General features: G+C 42.1%; 1 protein-coding gene across 4 annotated transcripts in view; it reads right to left on the reverse strand.

Annotated features, from left to right (window-relative positions):
• The window catches only part of mapk8b (mitogen-activated protein kinase 8b), a 31,211-nt gene extending 10,469 nt beyond the window's left edge, over nucleotides 1–20,742 (reverse strand). For 2 of the 4 annotated variants that reach the window (XM_026177142.2, XM_026177139.2), the window contains exons 1-6: nucleotides 20,459–20,738; nucleotides 8,226–8,406; nucleotides 5,629–5,758; nucleotides 4,947–5,005; nucleotides 2,012–2,150; nucleotides 147–312 (exon numbers count right to left, since the gene is read on the reverse strand). In XM_026177142.2, coding sequence (XP_026032927.1) covers nucleotides 147–312; nucleotides 2,012–2,150; nucleotides 4,947–5,005; nucleotides 5,629–5,758; nucleotides 8,226–8,347 — 616 coding nt within the window. In that variant the 5' untranslated portion in view covers nucleotides 8,348–8,406; nucleotides 20,459–20,738. Of the gene's footprint in view, nucleotides 1–146; nucleotides 313–2,011; nucleotides 2,151–4,946; nucleotides 5,006–5,628; nucleotides 5,759–8,225; nucleotides 8,407–8,575; nucleotides 8,684–20,458 lie in introns of those variants that run through there. The other 2 variants (XM_026177140.2, XM_026177141.2) reach the window with 2 other exon arrangements.
• Nucleotides 20,743–21,234: the final 492 nt, after the last annotated feature.

The following is a 21,234-nucleotide window of genomic DNA, read 5'->3' on the forward strand; positions in this document are numbered from 1 at the left end:
GGAGTGTGTGCCTGTGTGTGGGAGAGAGTGTTTGGGAAGTGATCCTGAAACATCTCAGGGGGTGAGGGCCATGCAGCAGGCCAGGCAGCAGCTCCTCATTAGCCGGTCGCTGTCAAGAAGCCGCTTCATCCACTTCCTGCACTTACCGTTGGCCTGGTAGCCCATTCCCAGGATGACTTCAGGGGCGCGGTAGTAACGCGTCACCACGTAGGGCGTCATGAGGAGACCAGTGGCGGCCGTCCGGGCCAAACCAAAGTCCAGAATCTTCAGTGTGCAGTCGGACTTTACCACGATGTTGCTGGGTTTCAGGTCCTGTTCAAACACAACACCACCGCAAAAGTTACAACCTGACATAGATTAAACATTTCACAAAAGACAACTAAAAGACTTGACTGAAAATCAAACTCGCTTTGCAAGGAGACTTTTTTTTGGTGCAGGGACAAATATTCCTAGAAATGTCTATATATGGGAAACACAGTCGCTGGTGTAATGGGGCTCAAATATCAGGGTTTGTTTTCCCTCAGAAGAGGCGATCATTCTCTCCTCTACTAAATGAAAAGCTGATACCCACCGAAAGGATGATGAATCACTGTAACCACAAAGTCTTTGTTTTGTTTGGTTACACCATTTCATCCTTGTTTATCTGTTCTCTTGAGTTCAGTGTGTTCATTTCCCTGTGTGCTTTTTTTTGGCAATGCTTCCTTACAAGAACTTAAAAAACAGCCCATCTGCTCAAGGGTGTCTCCTCTCTTCTGAAGCTAACCTGACAGAATCGAGAGGAACTATAAGCAATCCTGCGATAAAGACTCATTGCCTATGGCTATAACCTGGCCATATGCCAGGTGATTTATTGCAATAATTTCCCCCTTTCAATCTTATTTGCATGCAGGCTAATCTGATAACATCTTAATGAGCCTCGTCTGGTTTTGAGAAGAAAATAAACAGACTACACCTGAAGGGTACTCACTGGCAAACGCTAATTTCAGGAAATCTTTAATGCGCTACAGCTGAAAATCCTCCTGATAATAATTATCATCACTTGTTAATCATAAGAACATCAGACTGGAGGGCTAAACCACAGTCAGTCATACTGCCACCTCCATAGGTAGCTTCTGAGCAGTTGAAACAGACCAGAGAGCTCTGATCACTGAGACAATGCCCCCAAAAAAACGAGAGCACGATCTCTGGCGATCCGTGACTCACGTTGCATCTGTTCACCTGATGAAAGCTTCGCGTGCCAAGCTGTGCCAGTGTGAGCGAGGCTGGTTAGCTCCGCCTGCGGTTCAATTAGTTCTGGCTGGCAGAGCAAGAGGAGCTCTGCTAATCTACTGGAGCACATCTCTCTGAGGGTGATTGACAGGAGGCTGCCAGTCACTCTGTAAGTGTGTCCATATGAAAAACCTATTCATACAGCTGTTGATGCCTCAGGATGTGTACTGTCATTCTGTGTGTGATCTTTCAAGGTAACGACAAGTGTGCAGTGTGTGTCTCCACTGCAACCTGTAAATGTGTGATTGTGTTATCTGGTGCTTTCATGTTAGAAACGTCAGTAAATGTAAATGCAATGAGATCCAGTCAACTGCAGCTTTAAAAGAGCGCCTTGACATTTTAGCAGGCAAACTTATCCTGTGGACGGGCTGGAAGGTTCCACTTTTATGTCTGCACACTAAAGAAGCTGCAAGAACCCATAAAGCTTAGCCCACAAGCATGCCATCTATAGTGTATATCATGGCAGGAAGTTAAATTACATCACATTTTACTTAGAGATGATTTAAGCATTGGTTTGCACAACTGGTCAGCAAAAACGTACCACCGTCACTGCCTTCCTCCAACCACCCTACTGTGTTTTCACTACTACACTTCGATATCTTTCAGTAGTCTCATATTTTTCCTTTGATGTGAAACTTTAAATTCATAAAAACACAGACTTAACTCAGTGTAAGCTTCAGCTTGCAACTGCTCCCAGTCACATCTGTACAGCTGCATATATGGCCCCCCTGGTATGGCTTACCCTGTGTATGATCCCTGCGGCGTGCAGATGTTTGATTCCACATAACATCTGGTAGAGCAGGTACGACAGCCTCTCGTGGTCCAGCTCCATCTGAATCACCTGACAGAGGTTGGCATCCATCAGTTCCATTACTAGATACCTGCAAGGAAAGAGGTTCAAATAAGCACACAGGCAGAGACAAACAAACACAGGGGCTTTTTATGTTTGTTTCAGTGGGTGTATTACAGTGTATAGATGCAGCATGTGCACGTGCCTGACTCTGTATTACGTTTCCTACATGCCAATAGAATATGAAGCGACATTAAAGTGTGAGATTCTCTCACCCAATCAGCTTTAATTTGCCTGGCATTTTGGAAATGACAGTACGGTATCTCCTCCAAACAGTGATGATGTTATCACAGTTGTCAGCTGTTACATCATCAGTCACTACATGGAGTAAGAAACCGCTGACAGATTTTTTTTTTTTTGTTACAACAACAAAAAACAAAGCAACATCTTTGTGTGAGAACGATCATTTACAAAGCAGAACCTGTGCTTGCACACAGCTTATAAAATACTGAAACTGGCTACAATGCATTACCAATAGTATGGGTACACATATGTATGTGCCGGTATACATTCAAGTAAACAAACACCAAAGCAAATGCAGTGTTCATCCTCCAACTCTGCAATGGCCCCGCTACCCTCTGGCTACGATTTGTCCAGTTTCCTTTTTAGCTCCACAGCAGAGCGAGCACACACACACACACACACACACACACACACACACACACACACACACACACACACACACACACACACACACACACACACACACACACACACACACACACACACACACACTCTCTCTCTCTCTCTGGGCTTCAAAAGGATGGCATTAATCATGTTCGTTCCCATCATACTCTTGGTAACCATCACTTCCCCCACATCCCAGCATTCCCCTCTGATTTTACAGCTACTTACACGGACATCTTGTCGACTTCGAAACACATCCAGGGCAACTAAAGTGCATTCATACATGGCACATATACAGTGGGGCAAAAAAGTATTTAGTCAGCCACCGATTGTGCAAGTTCCCCCACCTAAAATGATGACAGAGGTCAGTAATTTGCACCAGAGGTACACTTCAACTGTGAGAGACAGAATGTGAAAAAAAAAAATCCATGAATCCACATGGTAGGATTTGTAAAGAATTTATTCGTAAATCAGGGTGGAAAATAAGTATTTGGTCACCTCAAACAAGGAAAATCTCTGGCTCTCACAGACCTGTAACGTCTTCTGTAAGAAGCTTTTCTGTCCCCCACTCGTTACCTGTATGAATGGCACCTGTTTGAACTCATCATCTGTATAAAAGACACCTGTCCACAGCCTCAAACAGTCAGACTCCAAACTCCGCCATGGCCAAGACCAAAGAGCTTTCGAAGGACACCAGGAAAAGTATTGTAGACCTGCACCAGACTGGGAAGAGTGAATCTACAATAGGCAAGCAGCTTGGTGTGAAAAAATCAACTGTGGGAGCAATCATCAGAAAATGGAAGACATACAAGACCACTGATAATCTCCCTCGATCTGGGGCTCCACGCAAGATCTCATCCCGTGGGGTCAAAAGGATCATGAGAACGGTGAGCAAAGATCCCAGAACCACACGGGGGGACCTGGTGAATGACCTGCAGAGAGCTGGGACCAAAGTAACAAAGGTCACCATCAGTAACACACTACAACGGCAGGGAATCAAATCCCGCAGTGCCAGACGTGTTCCGCTGCTGAAGCCAGTGCATGTCCAGGCCCGTCTGAAGTTTGCCAGAGAGCACATGGATGATACAGCAGAGGATTGGGAGAATGTCATGTGGTCAGATGAAACCAAAGTAGAACTTTTTGGTATAAACTCAACTCGTCGTGTTTGGAGGAAGAAGAATACTGAGTTGCATCCCAAGAACACCATACCTACTGTGAAGCATGGGGGTGGAAACATCATGCTATGGGGCTGTTTTTCTGCCAAGGGGACAGGACGACTGATCCGTGTTAAGGACAGAATGAATGGGGCCATGTATCGTGAGATTTTGAGCCAAAACCTCCTTCCATCAGTGAGAACTTTGAAGATGAAACGAGGCTGGGTCTTCCAACATGACACTGATCCAAAACACACCGCCCGGGCAACAAAGGAGTGGCTCCGTAAGAAGCATTTGAAAGTCCTGGAGTGGCCTAGCCAGTCTCCAGACCTCAACCCCATAGAAAATCTGTGGTGGGAGTTGAAAGTCCGTGTTGCTCGGCGACAGCCCCAAAACATCACTGCTCTCGAGAAGATCTGCATGGAGGAATGGGCCAAAATACCAGCTACTGTGTGTGCAAACCTGGTAAAGACCTATAGTAAACGTTTGACCTCTGTTATTGCCAACAAAGGTTATGTTACAAAGTATTGAGTTGTATTTTTGTTATTGACCAAATACTTATTTTCCACCCTGATTTACGAATAAATTCTTTACAAATCCTACCATGTGGATTCATGGATTTTTTTTTCACATTCTGTCTCTCACAGTTGAAGTGTACCTCTGGTGCAAATTACTGACCTCTGTCATCATTTTAGGTGGGGGAACTTGCACAATCGGTGGCTGACTAAATACTTTTTTGCCCCACTGTATATAGTATAGCTACAGCTCTTGACAGGTGAGTGTCAGGCTGGTGACAGATTGTGGCCAATCAGCCTGAAAACTGGTTCATTCCTGTCACCAGCTGATTCAGTCTGTGCTTTTCTAATATTCACCATGAAATGTGCACACCTGACATCCCACTGACTATAAAGCATCATTTCCCTGAAGTATTTAACGTGAGGCACAACAAGAGATCCGGCTAAGCCCCCAAAAAGATCATCTAAGCCCCCGGCGTTCTGTATCCTGTATTGATTTGAGCAGCTGCGATTTGACTCGCTGATACTCACACATCTTGGAATTCCTCCAGTGTCTTCTGTGGTGTGAATACATTTAACAGCCCAATAATCTGCAACAACAACAACAAAAAAAAAGTGTAATTGCTGGAGTTGTTTTGTATATTTGACAACATCTTCACATCCACGTCCCTGGACACGAAGGCCAACTCTTAATTTGAAAAGTTAAACGAGGAAGCGTTAGCATTATTTATGAATAACAGCAGGATAGTTTCCTCATTCACACCTCCGAGGCAGCAGCACCGAGAAGTTTGTGGTCATTCAAAACACTATTTTTTATGGTTCGTTTCCATGTGTGGCGCTCAGCAGGTTCTGCTTTAAAACAAACATATTGTCCAGTTCTTTTTGCTTCCCTGCTGACTCATACTTTACACAACTCTGAATATAGTGACTCTAAAGATCAATACTTAAATCATTGTAATGGACAGGAATGAGAATAGCATTTAAATGCATCCTGCTAACACTTTTCAAAGCTAATTGTCCCCTTTAATTTCTACTGTACATTCTCTGCTCCTGCTTAAATTATACTTCTATTCAATGCTCAGGTTTATCTACATGAAATGCACCTACACTATACAGTCAAAAGGTAAGGCTATCCTCTAACGTCTAAAGAATTAGACCAAAACATTCAAACCATGCAAAAGAAACAAAAATGCCATTAAATTCTGGCTCTTACATTCTTGTGGTTGACACATTTCATTAGCACCAGTTCCCTGTAGGCCCGTTTTGCATGAGTTTGATTCTGAAAGGGTCGGCTCAACTTCTTGATGGCAACGTTCCTCTCCAAGTTGTGGTCGTACGCCGAACTGGGGTGAAGGAGCACAGGAGAAATTCAGTCAGCAATAATGGATGTCAAAAATTGTTCTTTGTTTTTGTTGTTTTTCCCTGACGGCCAAAGGAATATGAAGATTTTGCCTTTTTCAGCTTTATTTATTAGGGACAGTAGAGACTGACAGGAAAGGAAGAGCAGAGGAAGAGAGAAATAGCGCCACTGAACTAAAGTGAGCCAAGTCTGTTGCTAATATTTTGCCCATAATATACACCTAAGGGGAGCTATACTGAATGTGGCAGTCTCTAAAAAGTTATCCCTTGTGTTGCACTTAAGTCCAAAAATCTGTAGTTCTGCAAACTGCCATAAAGCCCAATGACCCCTGGGTTAAATGACCAGCTTTACAATAGAAACAAACATGTTTACATCCCATTACCAAAAAATGATTTCCCCGGTCATGAAAGCCATACACGAACTACATTTTGATATAAATCATCAAATAAGGTTTCGATGTTGTGTATGTTTAAAGGTTACAGAAAGCTACAGCTTCACAGCCAGTAACAGAACCACTCGACCTGAAGTCTTGACCACGTTTGCGGCGCCTTTTGAAGCATTTTTAATATAATCATTTGACAAATAGCATGCCTTGCTCGGTTTTAAATCTGACCAAATATACCATATGTGGTTTGAGAGAATTTTAGAAATCCATCTAATAGAACATATAACACGCTCCCCGAGGCCTTAGAAAGAGAGAGGGAGACCTATTTTTTACATTATTTAAACAACTAAGCTTGGTTTTTCTTCATTTCTGCAACCAAAATATTAAATCTTTACACCCGTACGGTTTCCTTTTAAATAAAAGAAACAAATTTAGTTGGTAATAACGGATAAACTGAGGATCGGAAATTTCTATGCAGAATGAGTCAGCAAACTTTGTCTATTGAGCAATACATTCGGACAGCCCATAATGCCTCCTCCTACTTTAAACTTAGGTTGGTTACTCTGTCTGTTAAAAACAAAACAAAAACAACATCGCTGCCAATGAGCTTAGGTTTATAATTGGCTGGATAAAGCACCACGTAGACCCAAATTCTTTTCTTGTCAATGCCGGCCATAAGTGATGTTTCATATACAGAGATGTACATTAGTAATGCCAAGTATGCTTTACACTGTCAGAGGAACTTTAGTTATAACTGCAGAAAATGCGCGAACATGTTTAGTCCTGCTGTGCTGCTCTGTTTTATGCCGCTAAAATGTCAGCAAATGCTCTTAAATGTCACGTTAAAGAGCTCCACTGTGCAGCTGTCATAGAAATAAAATGAATAGTCAAACAAGTGTACAAACAAACACATTTACAATTGTTTTATGTAGCATCCCTCTGTAGGATTTTCTAGTAATATTTTTATAATCTTCATATGAGCGGATTCTCTTGTAGGTGGAACTCAACTGTGTCATTTTGTGAGGACTAGAGTCAGATGGTGCAGAAATGTGAGTGTGCAGAATGCCTGAAGCAGAACGTGCACGTTAAAAAGGGCTCTGTGTTGTAATTGCTTTGTAGTCCACCCCTCATGTGAGTGGGTCTGTATGCCTGAATTGATGATATTAGGAATATCCCCTCTCCCTGACATAACAGACAAGAAACTGAGCATTTAGAGCAGTGTCAAGCCTGAGCTTTTGGTTCTTAGGGATTACTTGTACATACCTGAATTTATTACTTTAAACAAAACTTTGATCACGTGTGTACGACCTCACGGCGTCGTAACATTACAGATGGGACAGAAAATAAAGAAACGTTTAACAGGCCCACTATTAATCCTTTTCCAGCACTAAGCACTGCAGTTGTTGAGATTTTGTAGCCAGCAAGTTCTTACATGACAAGCTAAAGTCTTAGCTGACACTCTTAACTGTGTTGTGCATCAGTTTTCTGGTATTCCTACCTGGTATGAGGAAGAGAGAAGGTTAATGACAGCAAAGACGCTAGATGAGTTCGTCAAGCTCATCTTATGTTACAAGTTGAAATGGATTCATTCTGACAGCTCATGTGATTTTGATGGGCCAATCAATCAACCACTTGATGCATAAGCAAAAAAAAATAAAAAATATTCATGGCTCATTGCAAATATGAAAGAATACCAAAAAAAAAAAAAAAACCCTAGAAAATTTTAGAAACCAATTGTGGTGTGGATCAGTTCACTCCAACACCTAACCCTCTCACATCAACAAAACTTCACAGGAAAGATAACACCACACGGTGCTGTCAACAAATAGAATATTATGCATCAATTTTCTGTGTTGTATGCAACTTATGCTGCTCTTTTTACATCTGTTCTTATCAACTTTCGTCAACGGCAGCCGGCAAAGTCCAAGGTGTGCTTTTCAAGCTTTCATCAAATGTTAGACAGGTTTTGGTGGTGAAGTTGAATCTAACTTTTCGCTGAGTAAAGAAGTGACCAATCTGCAAGTGAAGGTTGTCATCTGGGTCAGCAGAAAGTAAATATACTCACCAAACAATTCCCTGTGCGCCGGATCCAATGGGTCTTAGGTTCTGGTAGCGCTTTAAAACTGTAAAAGTTGAATCGCCCACATCTATACTGTAGTACTCCCTTTCACGCTTGTTTCGGTTCATGGTGAAGTCTTGGACACAATCGGTGACTGGGCATCCAAATGGAGCTCGCCTCTCAAGACCTGCAAAGTATTAACAGGAGATCAGACTATAGAGATTTCTAGAACACGTTTCAATCAAGAAACACTATAGCTGTGTGTTACAGCACACCCTCTTTATGTTTAAAGCCCAGTGTAAAATCAGTGAGCCATAAACAGTTGTCCCCAGGCAAAGTATACGAACAGGTCCTACCAGCATCCAAGTTGCCGTTTGTTATCTCTGCCAATAACTATTTTTCCACCGTCCTTTTTCTTTTTTGGCATATTTACAATTTGTGCATAAAAATGTGAATGACAAAGCAGAAAAGTGTTGAAAATGCATCTCCGTGTGTCTGTAAATGCTACAATTGACAGACTAAGCAGATAAATCATCGAGTAAATGATACACACTGTACTGTGCTGAGACTGGAGGAACAAATCTATCAGATCTGAGCAAAGACCACCCTCACTGACTCATTACATCAAACAAAACAGAAAAGCTACATTTTCAACAGTGTTTTTCTCAAGGCTTTCCTGTTCAGGAAATGCAAGTAAACAAGTTCTAAAAACTGGAGTTACTTCAGTCACCATGTGGGACTAGTTCCAAAAGTCCATACCCACAGATCAACTGCACAGCACATAAACAAATAGATTTGGCTTTAAAGGCACAGTGACAGTCTGCTCTTAAGTTTCTCTGGTGCTCAAAATTACACAGGTTACTAACCAAGCTAGGTAGCAGGAACATATATTAGTTGATCACTCCTCTGTGGTACCCTTTCTTCCAGTTGACAGTCACATAATCCTCTTTTTCAGTAGTACCTACTCGGATCGACTCGGCACGGTTCGCCACGGTTTTCAGTATTTTCCCATAAGGTCATAGTACCTGGTACCAGGTACTTTTTTAGTACCTGCTCGACCGGGATGCCAAGCGATCCGTGCAGGTACTAAAATGTGACGTCGCCACACCGCAGTAGCATCACTGAATGAGTCATGAGAGCGTCTCGTTCACAAAAATTGAAGCCACCGAACCCCCCCCCCCAAAAAGAAACAAAACAAAATGGCTGTGTTCCCCGGGTCTCACAAAAAGCCACATGTCCACCTTTGTTGTAGCGTTCATGTTGCAAATTAATTACATTGCTGGATGCCCAGACGTGTTGCTATGATGACAAGCACGCACACTGGGTTGTGAACCAGTCGATCCGAGTCCGAGTAAGTATTAATGGGAAAAGGGGTTATACTGTTTTGAAAGAAATAAAAAACAAAAACGAAAGTTCAAAACTAATGAGTGATGTGACAGTGGCTAGGTCCATCTTTTATCTACAGGTTATAGTTTTCTTATAGAAAAGAAAACTGCACCGAATTTAAAACGGATATTTGAAGAATTTCTGTTGAAGCACTCAGGAAAGTATTTCCATACACTATCCCACAATATAGGCCGTCTGACACAGTTTATTATCTCACAATGGCTACTAGTTAATTCAATCAAACAAGCCAGGAGGAAGCAGTTATCTTATCGGTTACATTTAATCAAATGTTCACAGTGTTAGCATTATGTATGACCCTGTCATAATGAATATTTAGGATCATTATCTGTACCAAACAAAATCAGATTTATTTCTTGAAAATAATTGACTTGTAGTGATCAGGTCTACGGCAGCGCAAAACATAATGGTACAAATCCTGTCTTGCTTTCTTCCGCTTCTCCCCCCCCATTCAAACCCGGAAGAACTCATTAATCTCAGAAAAATCAAACCAGCCGTGTCTTGAATCCTAAAGGAAGCTTCATCAACTGTAATGACAACTAAGCCTCTGCAATCCAACTTATAGCCCAGAGGACCTGCGCACACATATATAAATTCCAAAGGTCAGGGCGACGGGAGCAGTGATCAAGGCACAGAGGAAGAAGGAAGCCGGGTTTCGTGCAGGAGATGAAGATGACAAATCATTAGTGGAATTTGGAGCATTGTGCTGAGGAGGTTGGCTGTGTAGTGATAGCTGTACGTTCCACGGGTCATTCCCTGAACTGGATTTCTCCAGCTACTGCAGGCAGACCACACCCCACCCTCTTCCTTTTTAGTATCAGTCAGCCCACCAACCTCCTCTACTCTGTTTGATACACAGAAATTAAGAACTTATTATCTAGGATAGCTTTCAAAGAAATATGTCTATTAACAAAATCATATTAAACAAAGCACTCTGTTGGTAAGAGTAGTACAACAACAAATACTGTTTTGGTATGGAAGATATTATTTGGGAAAAAAACCCTTTATAACAGCAGTGGAGTCATCTTAAATTCTGTGATTACTTACTAAGATTAATCTAGAAAGCAAGTGACCGATACCAGTGCCAGCTTTTAAACCTGGGGGTAGTGTGCCTGTGTTGCTCTATCCTTTCACTGCTGAAGCATTAGTTAGTGGTGGGGTCTCTCTCTTGGAATTGAATCATTCTGTTCCAGTCAATTTGAAAAATGGCAGCAGAGGCATAAGTAGCAGAAACAGCAGTACCGAACAGATGTGGTATGGCTGTGATGACTCGATATGTAGTATATCTAAGAAGGTGTGTATGAGGATTAGAGATGGACCGATCCGATATTACGTATCGGTCCGATACTGACCTAAATTACTGGATCGGATATCGGAGAAAAATAAAAAATGTAATCCGATCCATTAAATATCACGAAAGCACCTCACAAAACTTGCAACACGCCGTAACCCACCTCAGAACGTTAGCACGTCGGAGCAGTATGCATCACGTGATAGAGCGGCTGTGGCATGCGGGACCTGTCGGTAGTCTGGATAGCATTTGGAGCTTCGCTAGCAACCTGGCATTTCATCTCCGACAAAGTTATCCCGAGAGAAGTAAAGCAAGTGTGTAAGTCCATCTCTGAATGTTTGTAAAGCATTCCTGCGTTAATCTTAACAAGCGACTGCCTCTTCTTGCTGCTACTTCAATCATGAAACTGCTTAATGATCAGCTGATCGGCTTTTCTGTCGCGAGTCCGTGTCTCTAGTTTGCTTTTGGCCCACTTTGCACCAGAAAGAGGAAACCAGCGGCTGAACAACAGCAGCACGTTTAAGCTTGATCAGCTGTTGTTAGAATGTATTTAATATTACTTTCTACTCGAGGATCTTTTTCTACGTAGCTGACGCTGGTAACTGTGCAGGGGCGGATCTAGCAAAGTTTAGCCAGGGGGGCCGATAGGGCATGAACAGGGGAAAGGGGGCACAAAGACATACTTTTCTTTCTTATTCTCATTTAAAATGTCTAGCTTTTAATAAATAATTATCTGACACCCAAAGTTTTAATTTGATGTAAAATGAATAGAAGTCAATTACTGTATATAGTGACTATTAAGTCATATATATATATATATATATATATATATATATATCCACCCTAGTAAGCTATAGTACTTTTTCCTTTGGGAAGGTACCATCTGTGCAGTCTGCAATTTTGTTGAAGAAAGATGTTGAATCTATTTAATATTTCTTGAAAAATAATTGATTTCTGTGCATTTTCTTTCACACTGCATCAAATTAAGGTTGATTACGTCGATTAAGCATCATGAGGTGGAGCATGAGGGGTGGTTTCCTATTTTTTATTTATTTATTTTTGTTGTTGCTGGGAGTTGGAACCCTTTTAGTTAGGTTGCTTAATATTTACGCTAAGTACTCTTTAAAATACCAGAATAGGGAGGATGGTGTAGGTCTAAGTTTATTAGATTGATCAGTATTGCTGAACTATGAAAAAAAAATTTTGCATACAGGTATAACAGAATAGCTTTAGTGTAGTTGTTGTTTTAAACTTGAGTATGAACTTATACAAAATGCAGCAAGATATTTAAAAAACAGTTTTGTTGATTAAAAAACACTATATCGGATTCATATCGGTATCGGCAGATATCCAAATTTATGATATCGGTATCGGACATAAAAAAGTGGTATCGTGCCATCTCTAATGAGGATACAGCACAGTGTAGGATTTCAGAAGGGTCAAGTACCTATGGCACATTTAATGCATAAGTATAAAACCCAGAACACACTTTCAGTCAAACAAACAGTGATTACTGCTGCTGCCCCTCCACGTGACCAACACAGGTGCATTTCAAAGAACAGAAGAAAACACAGCCAACTGCTGAGGGCTAGAACATTCAGCTTTATCTCATTTTCTTCACTTTTGCTTCAACGCTGCTTTGAAGGACTGAAGTCAAGAACACCTCAGTTAAACCTGAGTCACATCTGAGACGCAGTGCAGAAAGGAACTGAGTCACTGCGCTTGCCCAACAGTGACGGCTGTGAAAGCACCCAATACGTACTGAGACTGGATCTGTTAGACCACATTCTGAAGTGGTCTACGTCACACGGGGTCACATTCTTTTTGTTGCGTTTCTTCAAACGCGGCGGTAGTCACGTCAAATAATGTGCCTCCTGCCACATTTTTAAAAATACACTATTTGTTTTGCATATAGCTGTTGGCTCTAATTCCAAGTATCAAAAATGAGATGCGCGTCTGTTTGAAGACGTATCTTTTGAGTTTTAATTAAAACTAACAAACCCGAATTACAAGAAACCAACAGATTCATTCAGAAATGGATGTTTATACTGGCTCACATGCCACCCTGCTGTAAACACAGCTCTGCCTGCGCTGCTTGTGTTTTGTCTTTTCTGCTTCTCCTCATCTGTGCCCTCTCCTCTCCTGCTGCATTATTCTCTTTGACTCTGATCAGAACATCTCTCTTCCCCGTTGCAGAACCATGTCAAAATTCGGCATCTAAGCCGGACGGCGAAGAGGTACAGGGATGAATACAGAGCACAACTTACAAACAACCCTGAACACAAGCAAGAAGTGTGCTGCTGGATGTTGAACAAAAAGACACACAGTGTATACAACAAAGGGTACACAACAAAACAGCAGGAGAAACAATAATAAATGTGCTAGCTGCTAAATTCAATAACAGTCTTCATGCATTTTTAATCAGAGTTTACCTACACAGGCTCTCTGGATTGGCATTTCAGCTGAAGGAAAATGCAACATTTTGCTGTGTTAATGTGACGTAATAGTATCCAACTGTGCACTCAATGTCCCTCATACATTAAACCTGCAGCCATCCTTCCCTTAAACTCCAACCAGCTCTTCTACGATGCTTCAACCGACACTAGTCTGAGCCTTACAGCCCTTATGGTGCCTTTCCAATGTGCAAGCTGATTCCACAGGCGCTAATGCAGCCCATACCATCAGTGATGCAGGCGTTTGAACTGAGTGCAGATAAGAAGCCCAATGGTCCCTGTCTTTTTCAGTCCACAGACTAAACCAAATTAAACCAAACGCACCTTTTAACTCGTGTGTCTTTGAACCACACAGTCAGATTGTTTTGGTTATTCTTGTGTTTAGGATCTCTCTCTTTGCACTGGTCTCTTTGGCTCAACTACATGCTGGATTGGGTTCATAACCCTCTTTGGCTCTCGGAAGAGGTGGACACATCTTTCTCCCTCTCCCTCCCTTATCTTCCCTGCTGCTGCTTCTATGTGTTTGTCTAGTCTCGTCTAACTCTAACCCTCAAAGAGTTTCCCAGTCTTGTTCTCTAAAACCTAAAGAATTATGGATTTGATCAACTGCTCCTGTAATGGAATTGACACCCTGCTAGGCTTGGGAGAGCCCGATTGTCCTGCGGAGACGTTTGCTGCCGGATACTCGATGGTCGGTTGCGTCGTGTGTCTGGCGACACTCTCGATGGAGGACAATGAACGACATCTACCAATTTGGAACCACGATAACAGAGTTCGGGCTGATTGGAGCTGGCTTATCGAAGAACAAGAAGCGGCTACAGCTGTTCAAAATCCCATAAGTCTGGCAGACATGATAGACGATAGCAGGGCTTTGAGTACTCAGACTGTGTTTTGAACGCAATATGGATAAAATCTTGGAGAAGAACAACGGGAATTAAGATAATTGGTGACCAGTGATGGACATTAGACCAACTGTAAAAATTGGATGCAGTTGTTCGCACTAAACAAAAACATTCATCATCTTCACTCATGCGGCCCCCCCGGCGCCAGCTGAAGGCCTGTCAAGGTTGAAGCCGACTGGAACAACAAATTCTTCCCATGATAACAGGATTGTTGTCAGAACTCTTTGTCCCTCCTTCAAGGCCACCTGGGTCCACTGGAGACTGTTGACTTTCGCTTAACCGGGCGTGGTGACACTTTCTCTCAGCTGAACACGGGATACACACATGCGCACACACACGAAACATGTACACTGATACTGACACGCCCTCACTATCACCCTCCCTCCCCCGAATCCAACGCCTCCTGCTTACCTCCCATCCAATGTGGACAACGGATCAGCTGGAGGCGCAATCGAAGATTGCAGCGGTCCCAGATCAGCTGTACACACTGGAATACTCTCCCATGTTGCTTGTCTGTGTTTTATTGTGTTATGGTGTGTTGATTAGAGATGGGTATCGAAACCTGGTTCTTGTTGAGAACCGGTTCCCACTGTTTCACTGACGTCATTCAGTTCCAGTCGCCCTGAATGACGTCACCACGTTGCGGAGCGTCATTTACCTGGCAGGAAACACGGCGCCTAAGCGGCTCAAACGCTCAAAAGTTTGATTACACTTTACGAGAACGGATGACAACAGGGCAACTTGCAATACTTGCAAAGTAGATATTTCATTTAAGGGAGGAAACACTACGAATATGCAAAAGCATTTGCTCACAAAACACGCGATGACCTTAAATGAATGTCGTGTTTTTAATTCTGCTCCGGACTCGTGAATCTCAACCCAGCAGCAGCAGTAACGTTTGCACGTCCTCTTCCTTTAATGCGGCGGATAAATAATCAACTAACAGTGCATATTATGTTAGCGCGATCTGTCTTATTACAAAACCTGCCATTGCTGTGCATTTAGGTGACCATGATGAGAGAGACAGACAGACTCTGGCTCAGATGCTGGCAGTTCTCGCTGCAGTCTACCGGTAGCGTCTCCTTTCAGGCCAGGATAGACGAATGTCACCGAGCAGTGACTAAGTTTGTGGTAAAAGGCTTGCACCCATTTGCCACAACAGATGCCCCGATTTTCGGTAAGTGAATGTGTTTAATTGTAGGCAGGGACATTACTGGATATTCTTGTGTAATTGCTACAGAAGAATATTTATTTTTTTATTTTACATTTACAATTTTTTTTCCTGGGGACCCTGTGACACCCCATTGAAGAGCCGTAGGCTGTGGATCTCTTAAGATGTCACTGTTGGGTTTGTAAGGCCATGTTACTCATAAATTTCTATCTTGTTCAAAGAGAAGATATAAAACAAAAGTTCTAAGCTAATCGACCTTAGTGTTCTCCTTTTTTTTTTTTAAAGAATCGATAAGAGAATCGTTAAAGAATCGAATCGTTAAACAGAATCAAAAATGGAATCGGAATCATGAAAATCTTATCAATACCCATCCCTAGTGTTGATATTTGTGCATTCCTGTATTATCCTTTTGTGTAACACATTTCGATGTTTTTTTTCCCCCTTGCTACCTGGCCTGACCTGACTCCCCAATGTGATGTTTGTGTATTGTATGTACGGTTGGCAAGGTCTGTCATCTCGGTTGTGAGCAACTGCAACTGACAAATAAAGGCTACCTCATCATCATCATCATCATAATGCTCAGGTCAGGTCTCACTGTGTAAAGCCCCACTAGTTTGTTTTAATAATTTAAATTATCCAGTTCAGCTAGATGGACCTATGAAGATATTTAATTTTTCTCACTTTGCATGCTGCCGACTACCAAGGCGACAGTAAAACTGCCAGCTGACCAGCTTTTGTTGAATCAAAGGAAAAGAAATTGTCATCAGTATGTTTCTTCAAAGCAGCTCTTAAATGAAGTTAAGTATGAAACAGCAATGGTTTTAAGGATTCAGTTTTCAATCATTTAATTAGACTACTATAGCAACTATGCAAGAATTTACTAGAACAATTATGTCTAGCGTAACTTTGACAGCGAATACTCTGAGGCCTCCACGTCGCTTTCATATTCAGTTCCCCGTTCAATCCAAATGAGCTCAGCTTCTTTCATGTACAACATTTAGCCGCATCCACCACAAAGCAAAAATGTCAGCTTTATTTGCCAGAGGTATCCTTCTGCGCACAGACCAGAAATACCATGCAAAACACTCCTGGACACGCTTTTCAGAAAAAGTCATTTAGCATATCAAATATAGGCCACACAGGAGGGAGAGGGCGTATTCAAGCTCTGTTTTACTTAGTATGTGTAGCTCTATCCCAGCGCTGCAAAGAGTATGTCTAAACAAATGGTACATGATCATTTCTCCTATGTGAAGGAAGAGCAGTGCAAAGGTTTTCAGGATCCCTGTGAGACAGGTAAATCCCCAGCTTCCTTTTAAGATGGAACTCAGCAATCTGATGGAGTGTATCAAGCTATCAGCCCCATCAACCTCAGTTGTTAGAAAGCAGCGAATCGTGCATGTGTGGAAGCCTGCATGAAAATAAAATAATCTATGTAAAGGAATTGTGGAGCTGCAAATCAAGTCAACCTACACAGGTAGGTTTGAACCACTTGAATAAGAAATTATAATCACAACAGCACAAACCTAGACGACCACAAAGGTAAGACGGGCCAAGATCTACATATAACTGAATGGGGAAAAAAAAAGAAGCAATCATTTCTGTCTCAACATGAATCAGGAAATACTTAACTGTGCAAGAAGCTGTTAAACTAGCTTATTAATTATTTAGTCTGTACAGGTAAGATTCTGCAGTTTTCCAGATGAAAACCAAGCAGGACTCCGAGTGTAAGCTGCTCTCACCACAGCCAGGCTGGCTTTTGAACGCTCTGCCAGGCCCAAGCATCAGGGATGTTTTCTTAAGACACCAGCTCCAACCATTTAATTAGCTAATGTATGTTATTATCCTGCTCTTAATGATAAATGTTTTTACACATGTGAAAACATACTGAAGCAGCTCAGTAGAACTAAGGTTTAAGACATCTCTTAAAGAAAAATTGCCATAGCAGTGGCGCAGGTTTTTTGACAACTGGCTCAGTTATCAATTAGGATTCGTTTGTACATGCTAATCTGAAAATAAATGACAATACTACAGCACTACAGTATTTTTAAACCCATCAACCCGCTTTTATAAACACATGTGGCACATGAAAGTTGCAGCTGTATCAGAATTCAAATTAAACACATGTGGCACAGCTACTGCCATCCACTGACACACTGGTGGTGGGCAAATAAGGTCTCTGACAGCCAGACAGAACTAAACAGATAACTGTGTCAAAAAGTAGCAGATATGGCTTCTGAACTGCCGCTCCTGTCCAGATATTCTCCCACACAGCTGTCCATCACGCTGTCACTGCTGGGAGCTGATCCTTCTTTTCCCATCTTGTCTACCTTTGTTCCGTTTCACCCAGAAAAGAAAAACCATAAACGCGAAATTCTTGCAAATATCAAACAGTTCCAAGTTATCTGGGTGACCACAGTCGATTCCACCAGCAGTATCGCTTTTTATCTTCAAAGCGCTCGCACTCAGCCAAAGTAGCTGCTGCTGATAAGAGCTCACAAGGCCTTATTCAGTGCCAAATTCTGGTACCAATGAAGGCCCTGAATGACACTTCTCTCATGGCCATCTGCAGACACAAACCACGGGGGGTTTATTGTTAAACTTCCTGTAATCTTGGCCTAGATTTCAAGCTGTCTGACAAACTGCTGATCAAGTAATTGACAATACTCTGAATAAGAAAAACCTAAATTTTAAAAAAAGAAAAACAACAACAAAAAAAAACCCAGGCAGTTAATTTGTGTGAGTATCACATGCCTCATGGTAGCAGACAGGAAACACACCACAAGAAAAGCTTAACCAATCTATAAAGCAGAGGGGCACATGCTATAATACCAGTAAATAGACCCATCCCCTAGGCTCCAGACTGGGGATCTGCTCATTCAGCTTTTTCCAGTGCTGATAGGATACCAATACCTTGGCTTTAGGTATCTGCCAGTATCAAATAATAATCTGATACCAGAGTTAATGAGCTGTAATCTTCACTCTGAGGATGACACTGGGAATTATTCTTTTAATGTGTGAGACAACATAAGGCTTGACTTTAAAATAAATAAATTTAAAAAAAAAATGGGTTAGAACAACAAAGGGACCCAAAGCATCCGATGCCACCTCCGCGACGTTTAGAAGAACAACATGCGCCGAAAAGGAGGCAGTGGAAAGCAGAAAGCAGTCTCAGGTGTGATTCCATTTTCAAAATAGTGCTTTCTGCATTATTTGTAGCTCAAAATTCAATACAAGGCAATACATCTAATCTGAGGAAACGCCTGGTCAAACACAAAATATTCCTACAAACTGAAGAGTGCACTGTTTGACAGCCTGAAAGCCTATTTCAATTAGGACCTGCAGGTAGCATCATCATTGTTGTCGCCAACATATAAGAAGTTCAGCTCATGGATGATGATGAAAATTTTAGAATGGTGACAATCTACAGGTACCGAACCAGGCAGCTGGATAAGCTGCTGACAGACTGGATTTTCCCCCCACCCTGTCGGCTAGTTTAGCATTTTTAAACTGGCTCCGCTTAAGTGTCTTATCAGCATGCTGTTTACAGTAAATAAATGCATTATATGAGACTGCACGTCCACAACCCAAGTATGTAAACATAACTGATAACAGTCTAACATTACTATTTAATACTGTAGTAGCAAACACTGTGACAGCGATGTCAAATCACAGACGACGTCTGAAAACAACAAAGACGACCGGAGCAGTGTGTAAAATGTTGCAGATAACGAAGAGGACGTGTCACAATTCATAATATACAAAAAAATGATTGTTTCCGTTTCCTGCTCAGAAATTCTGGGCCCTTCTTTTAAGAAGCTTAATTTATTTAGGTTAATGTATATGATATTAGGGCCTCTGGAGGCAAAAACAAAGCAATATGGACCAACCTTTTGTGTCCATAATCTAAAAGTGCAGAGAGGCACAACCGTCTCTGCTCTCAGCTGTGACTGTTTGAACTGTGACGTGCTGGGTTAATTGTTGTATTTGTGTTAGGGCTGGTCCCAGCAGAAGAATTAAAGCAGGATGAGCACTGCATCGCTACCGTGATGACTGGTTTTATGTCAAACAATGACTCCACTCTCCAAAAAAAATGATGCTACACACTTGTGTCTACTAATAAAATGGCCTGCTGATGGGTGTCTAGATACAAACAGTTGTCACAAAAAGACAACACAAATCAGCTGAAACCATGGTAAAATTCACAAGTTAAGAGGCTTATAATCCCTCGGACATTTCAGTATCAAGATGTCAGAGTGGGCTCGATGTGGATTCATAATCCTGGCTCTGCAGGCTACCTTTTGCTTTTGGTGCAGGAATCAGATTTCTTGGATCTTTTGGCCTGACCATCCCTGTCCTCTTGGCAGGTTGTTCCCAAAAGCCCCGCTAGCAATGTGCAGTGCACTGTGAGAGCTGCATCGCCCAAATATGACGACAGAAGCACTTCAGTGTAACCAAGATGCACATATTGAGTGCACAAGCTGCAACCTGGGGTGATTTCTGCCTAACCCAACTTTGGCCATATAATAAAATTCTTAATACAGCCAATAATCTCGTGTGTTAGATAAGAAACACACAATCCTCTGATCTCATCCCTGTTTATAATAAAGACAGGAGCTAAGAAATGCTCTCACACTGATGCAACTGGCAAAAAAAGGAGTACATTTGTCAATCTGCAGGTTAAATCATCACATTAAAAACACACACAAGCACAAAGACTGCAGTCTGAGCCTGATACTTTTATACCTCTGTGACACCACCCGGTTCACGCTTGGCGGTGTAAGCTGTGCTAATGACATGGATAGGTATACTTCCCAGTGTAGCCGCTCACTCTGGTTGCCTTGTACCATTTAGGCCAGACCTGTCCTGCCTGCTGTGGTGCTGGTCACCCTATACGTTATGGTGACACCCATTTAGAGTAACGTGTGTGACCCACATTTGTCCGTTCCCCTCCCAGCAGTTGACAATAACACGTCAAACATGTCTCAGTGGGAGAAAAAAAATCCATATGTCGAGCTCACCCCTCTCTGGTTAATTCCAACAGTGTCGACCCCGCAGTCGCCACTCGCTGCCTGCTGCCGGAGACACAAGCTGGACGGTGTTTAGGAGGAAAACAGCGCTTTAATCCCTTTCTTCCCTCCGGTTACACTCCCGTTTCGTCACACTAGCAGGCTGGGAACACCGCAAGATACATGTGTAGCTTCTACGCAACCTAGTCTCAGTGCTTCCGCGACCCAGGCAGTTTCTGCCATTTCATACCAACGTCGTCGAAACCTTCCGATGTTTCCTCGGCTGCACAATGAGAACCAGGGGGCGTTCAAAACCGCCTGCGCGTTCCCGGCGGCTACGTCTGCAAAGCGGAAGCGACGGTTTTGCAACGTTTTGGAATGATGTCGCGTTCAATGGGAATGGGTGGATGTTAACTACTTGCTAAAGGGTTATTTAAAAACCTGAAAGGTACAACTACTCATCTTCTACTGAAAACGTTATACAAAAGTGACGAGTAACATTTAAAATAGCGCTAACAAAGTATTATCAGTTTTATAGCTGTTTTCTACACCTAGCTATCAAGCAAATGTAAGACAGGTTCACATAAAAAATAACTATTCCAGTTAAACTTATACATGTTAAAGCGCCAAATGAAAATAATTTTGTCCTGAATGACAATTTAAAGGTATTTATAGACTACTTTTATGAGGTGTAGCCTTTGCTTTACTTTTCTAGATAAAAACCTTTCATTAAAAGTACAAAAGTTGGTCCATAGCATCATACTTTGTAACATTTTGACTTATCAAGG

Source organism: Astatotilapia calliptera, chromosome 8 (assembly GCF_964374335.1).
Source record: "Astatotilapia calliptera chromosome 8, fAstCal68.1, whole genome shotgun sequence".
In the NCBI taxonomy this organism is placed as follows: Eukaryota; Metazoa; Chordata; class Actinopteri; order Cichliformes; family Cichlidae; genus Astatotilapia; species Astatotilapia calliptera.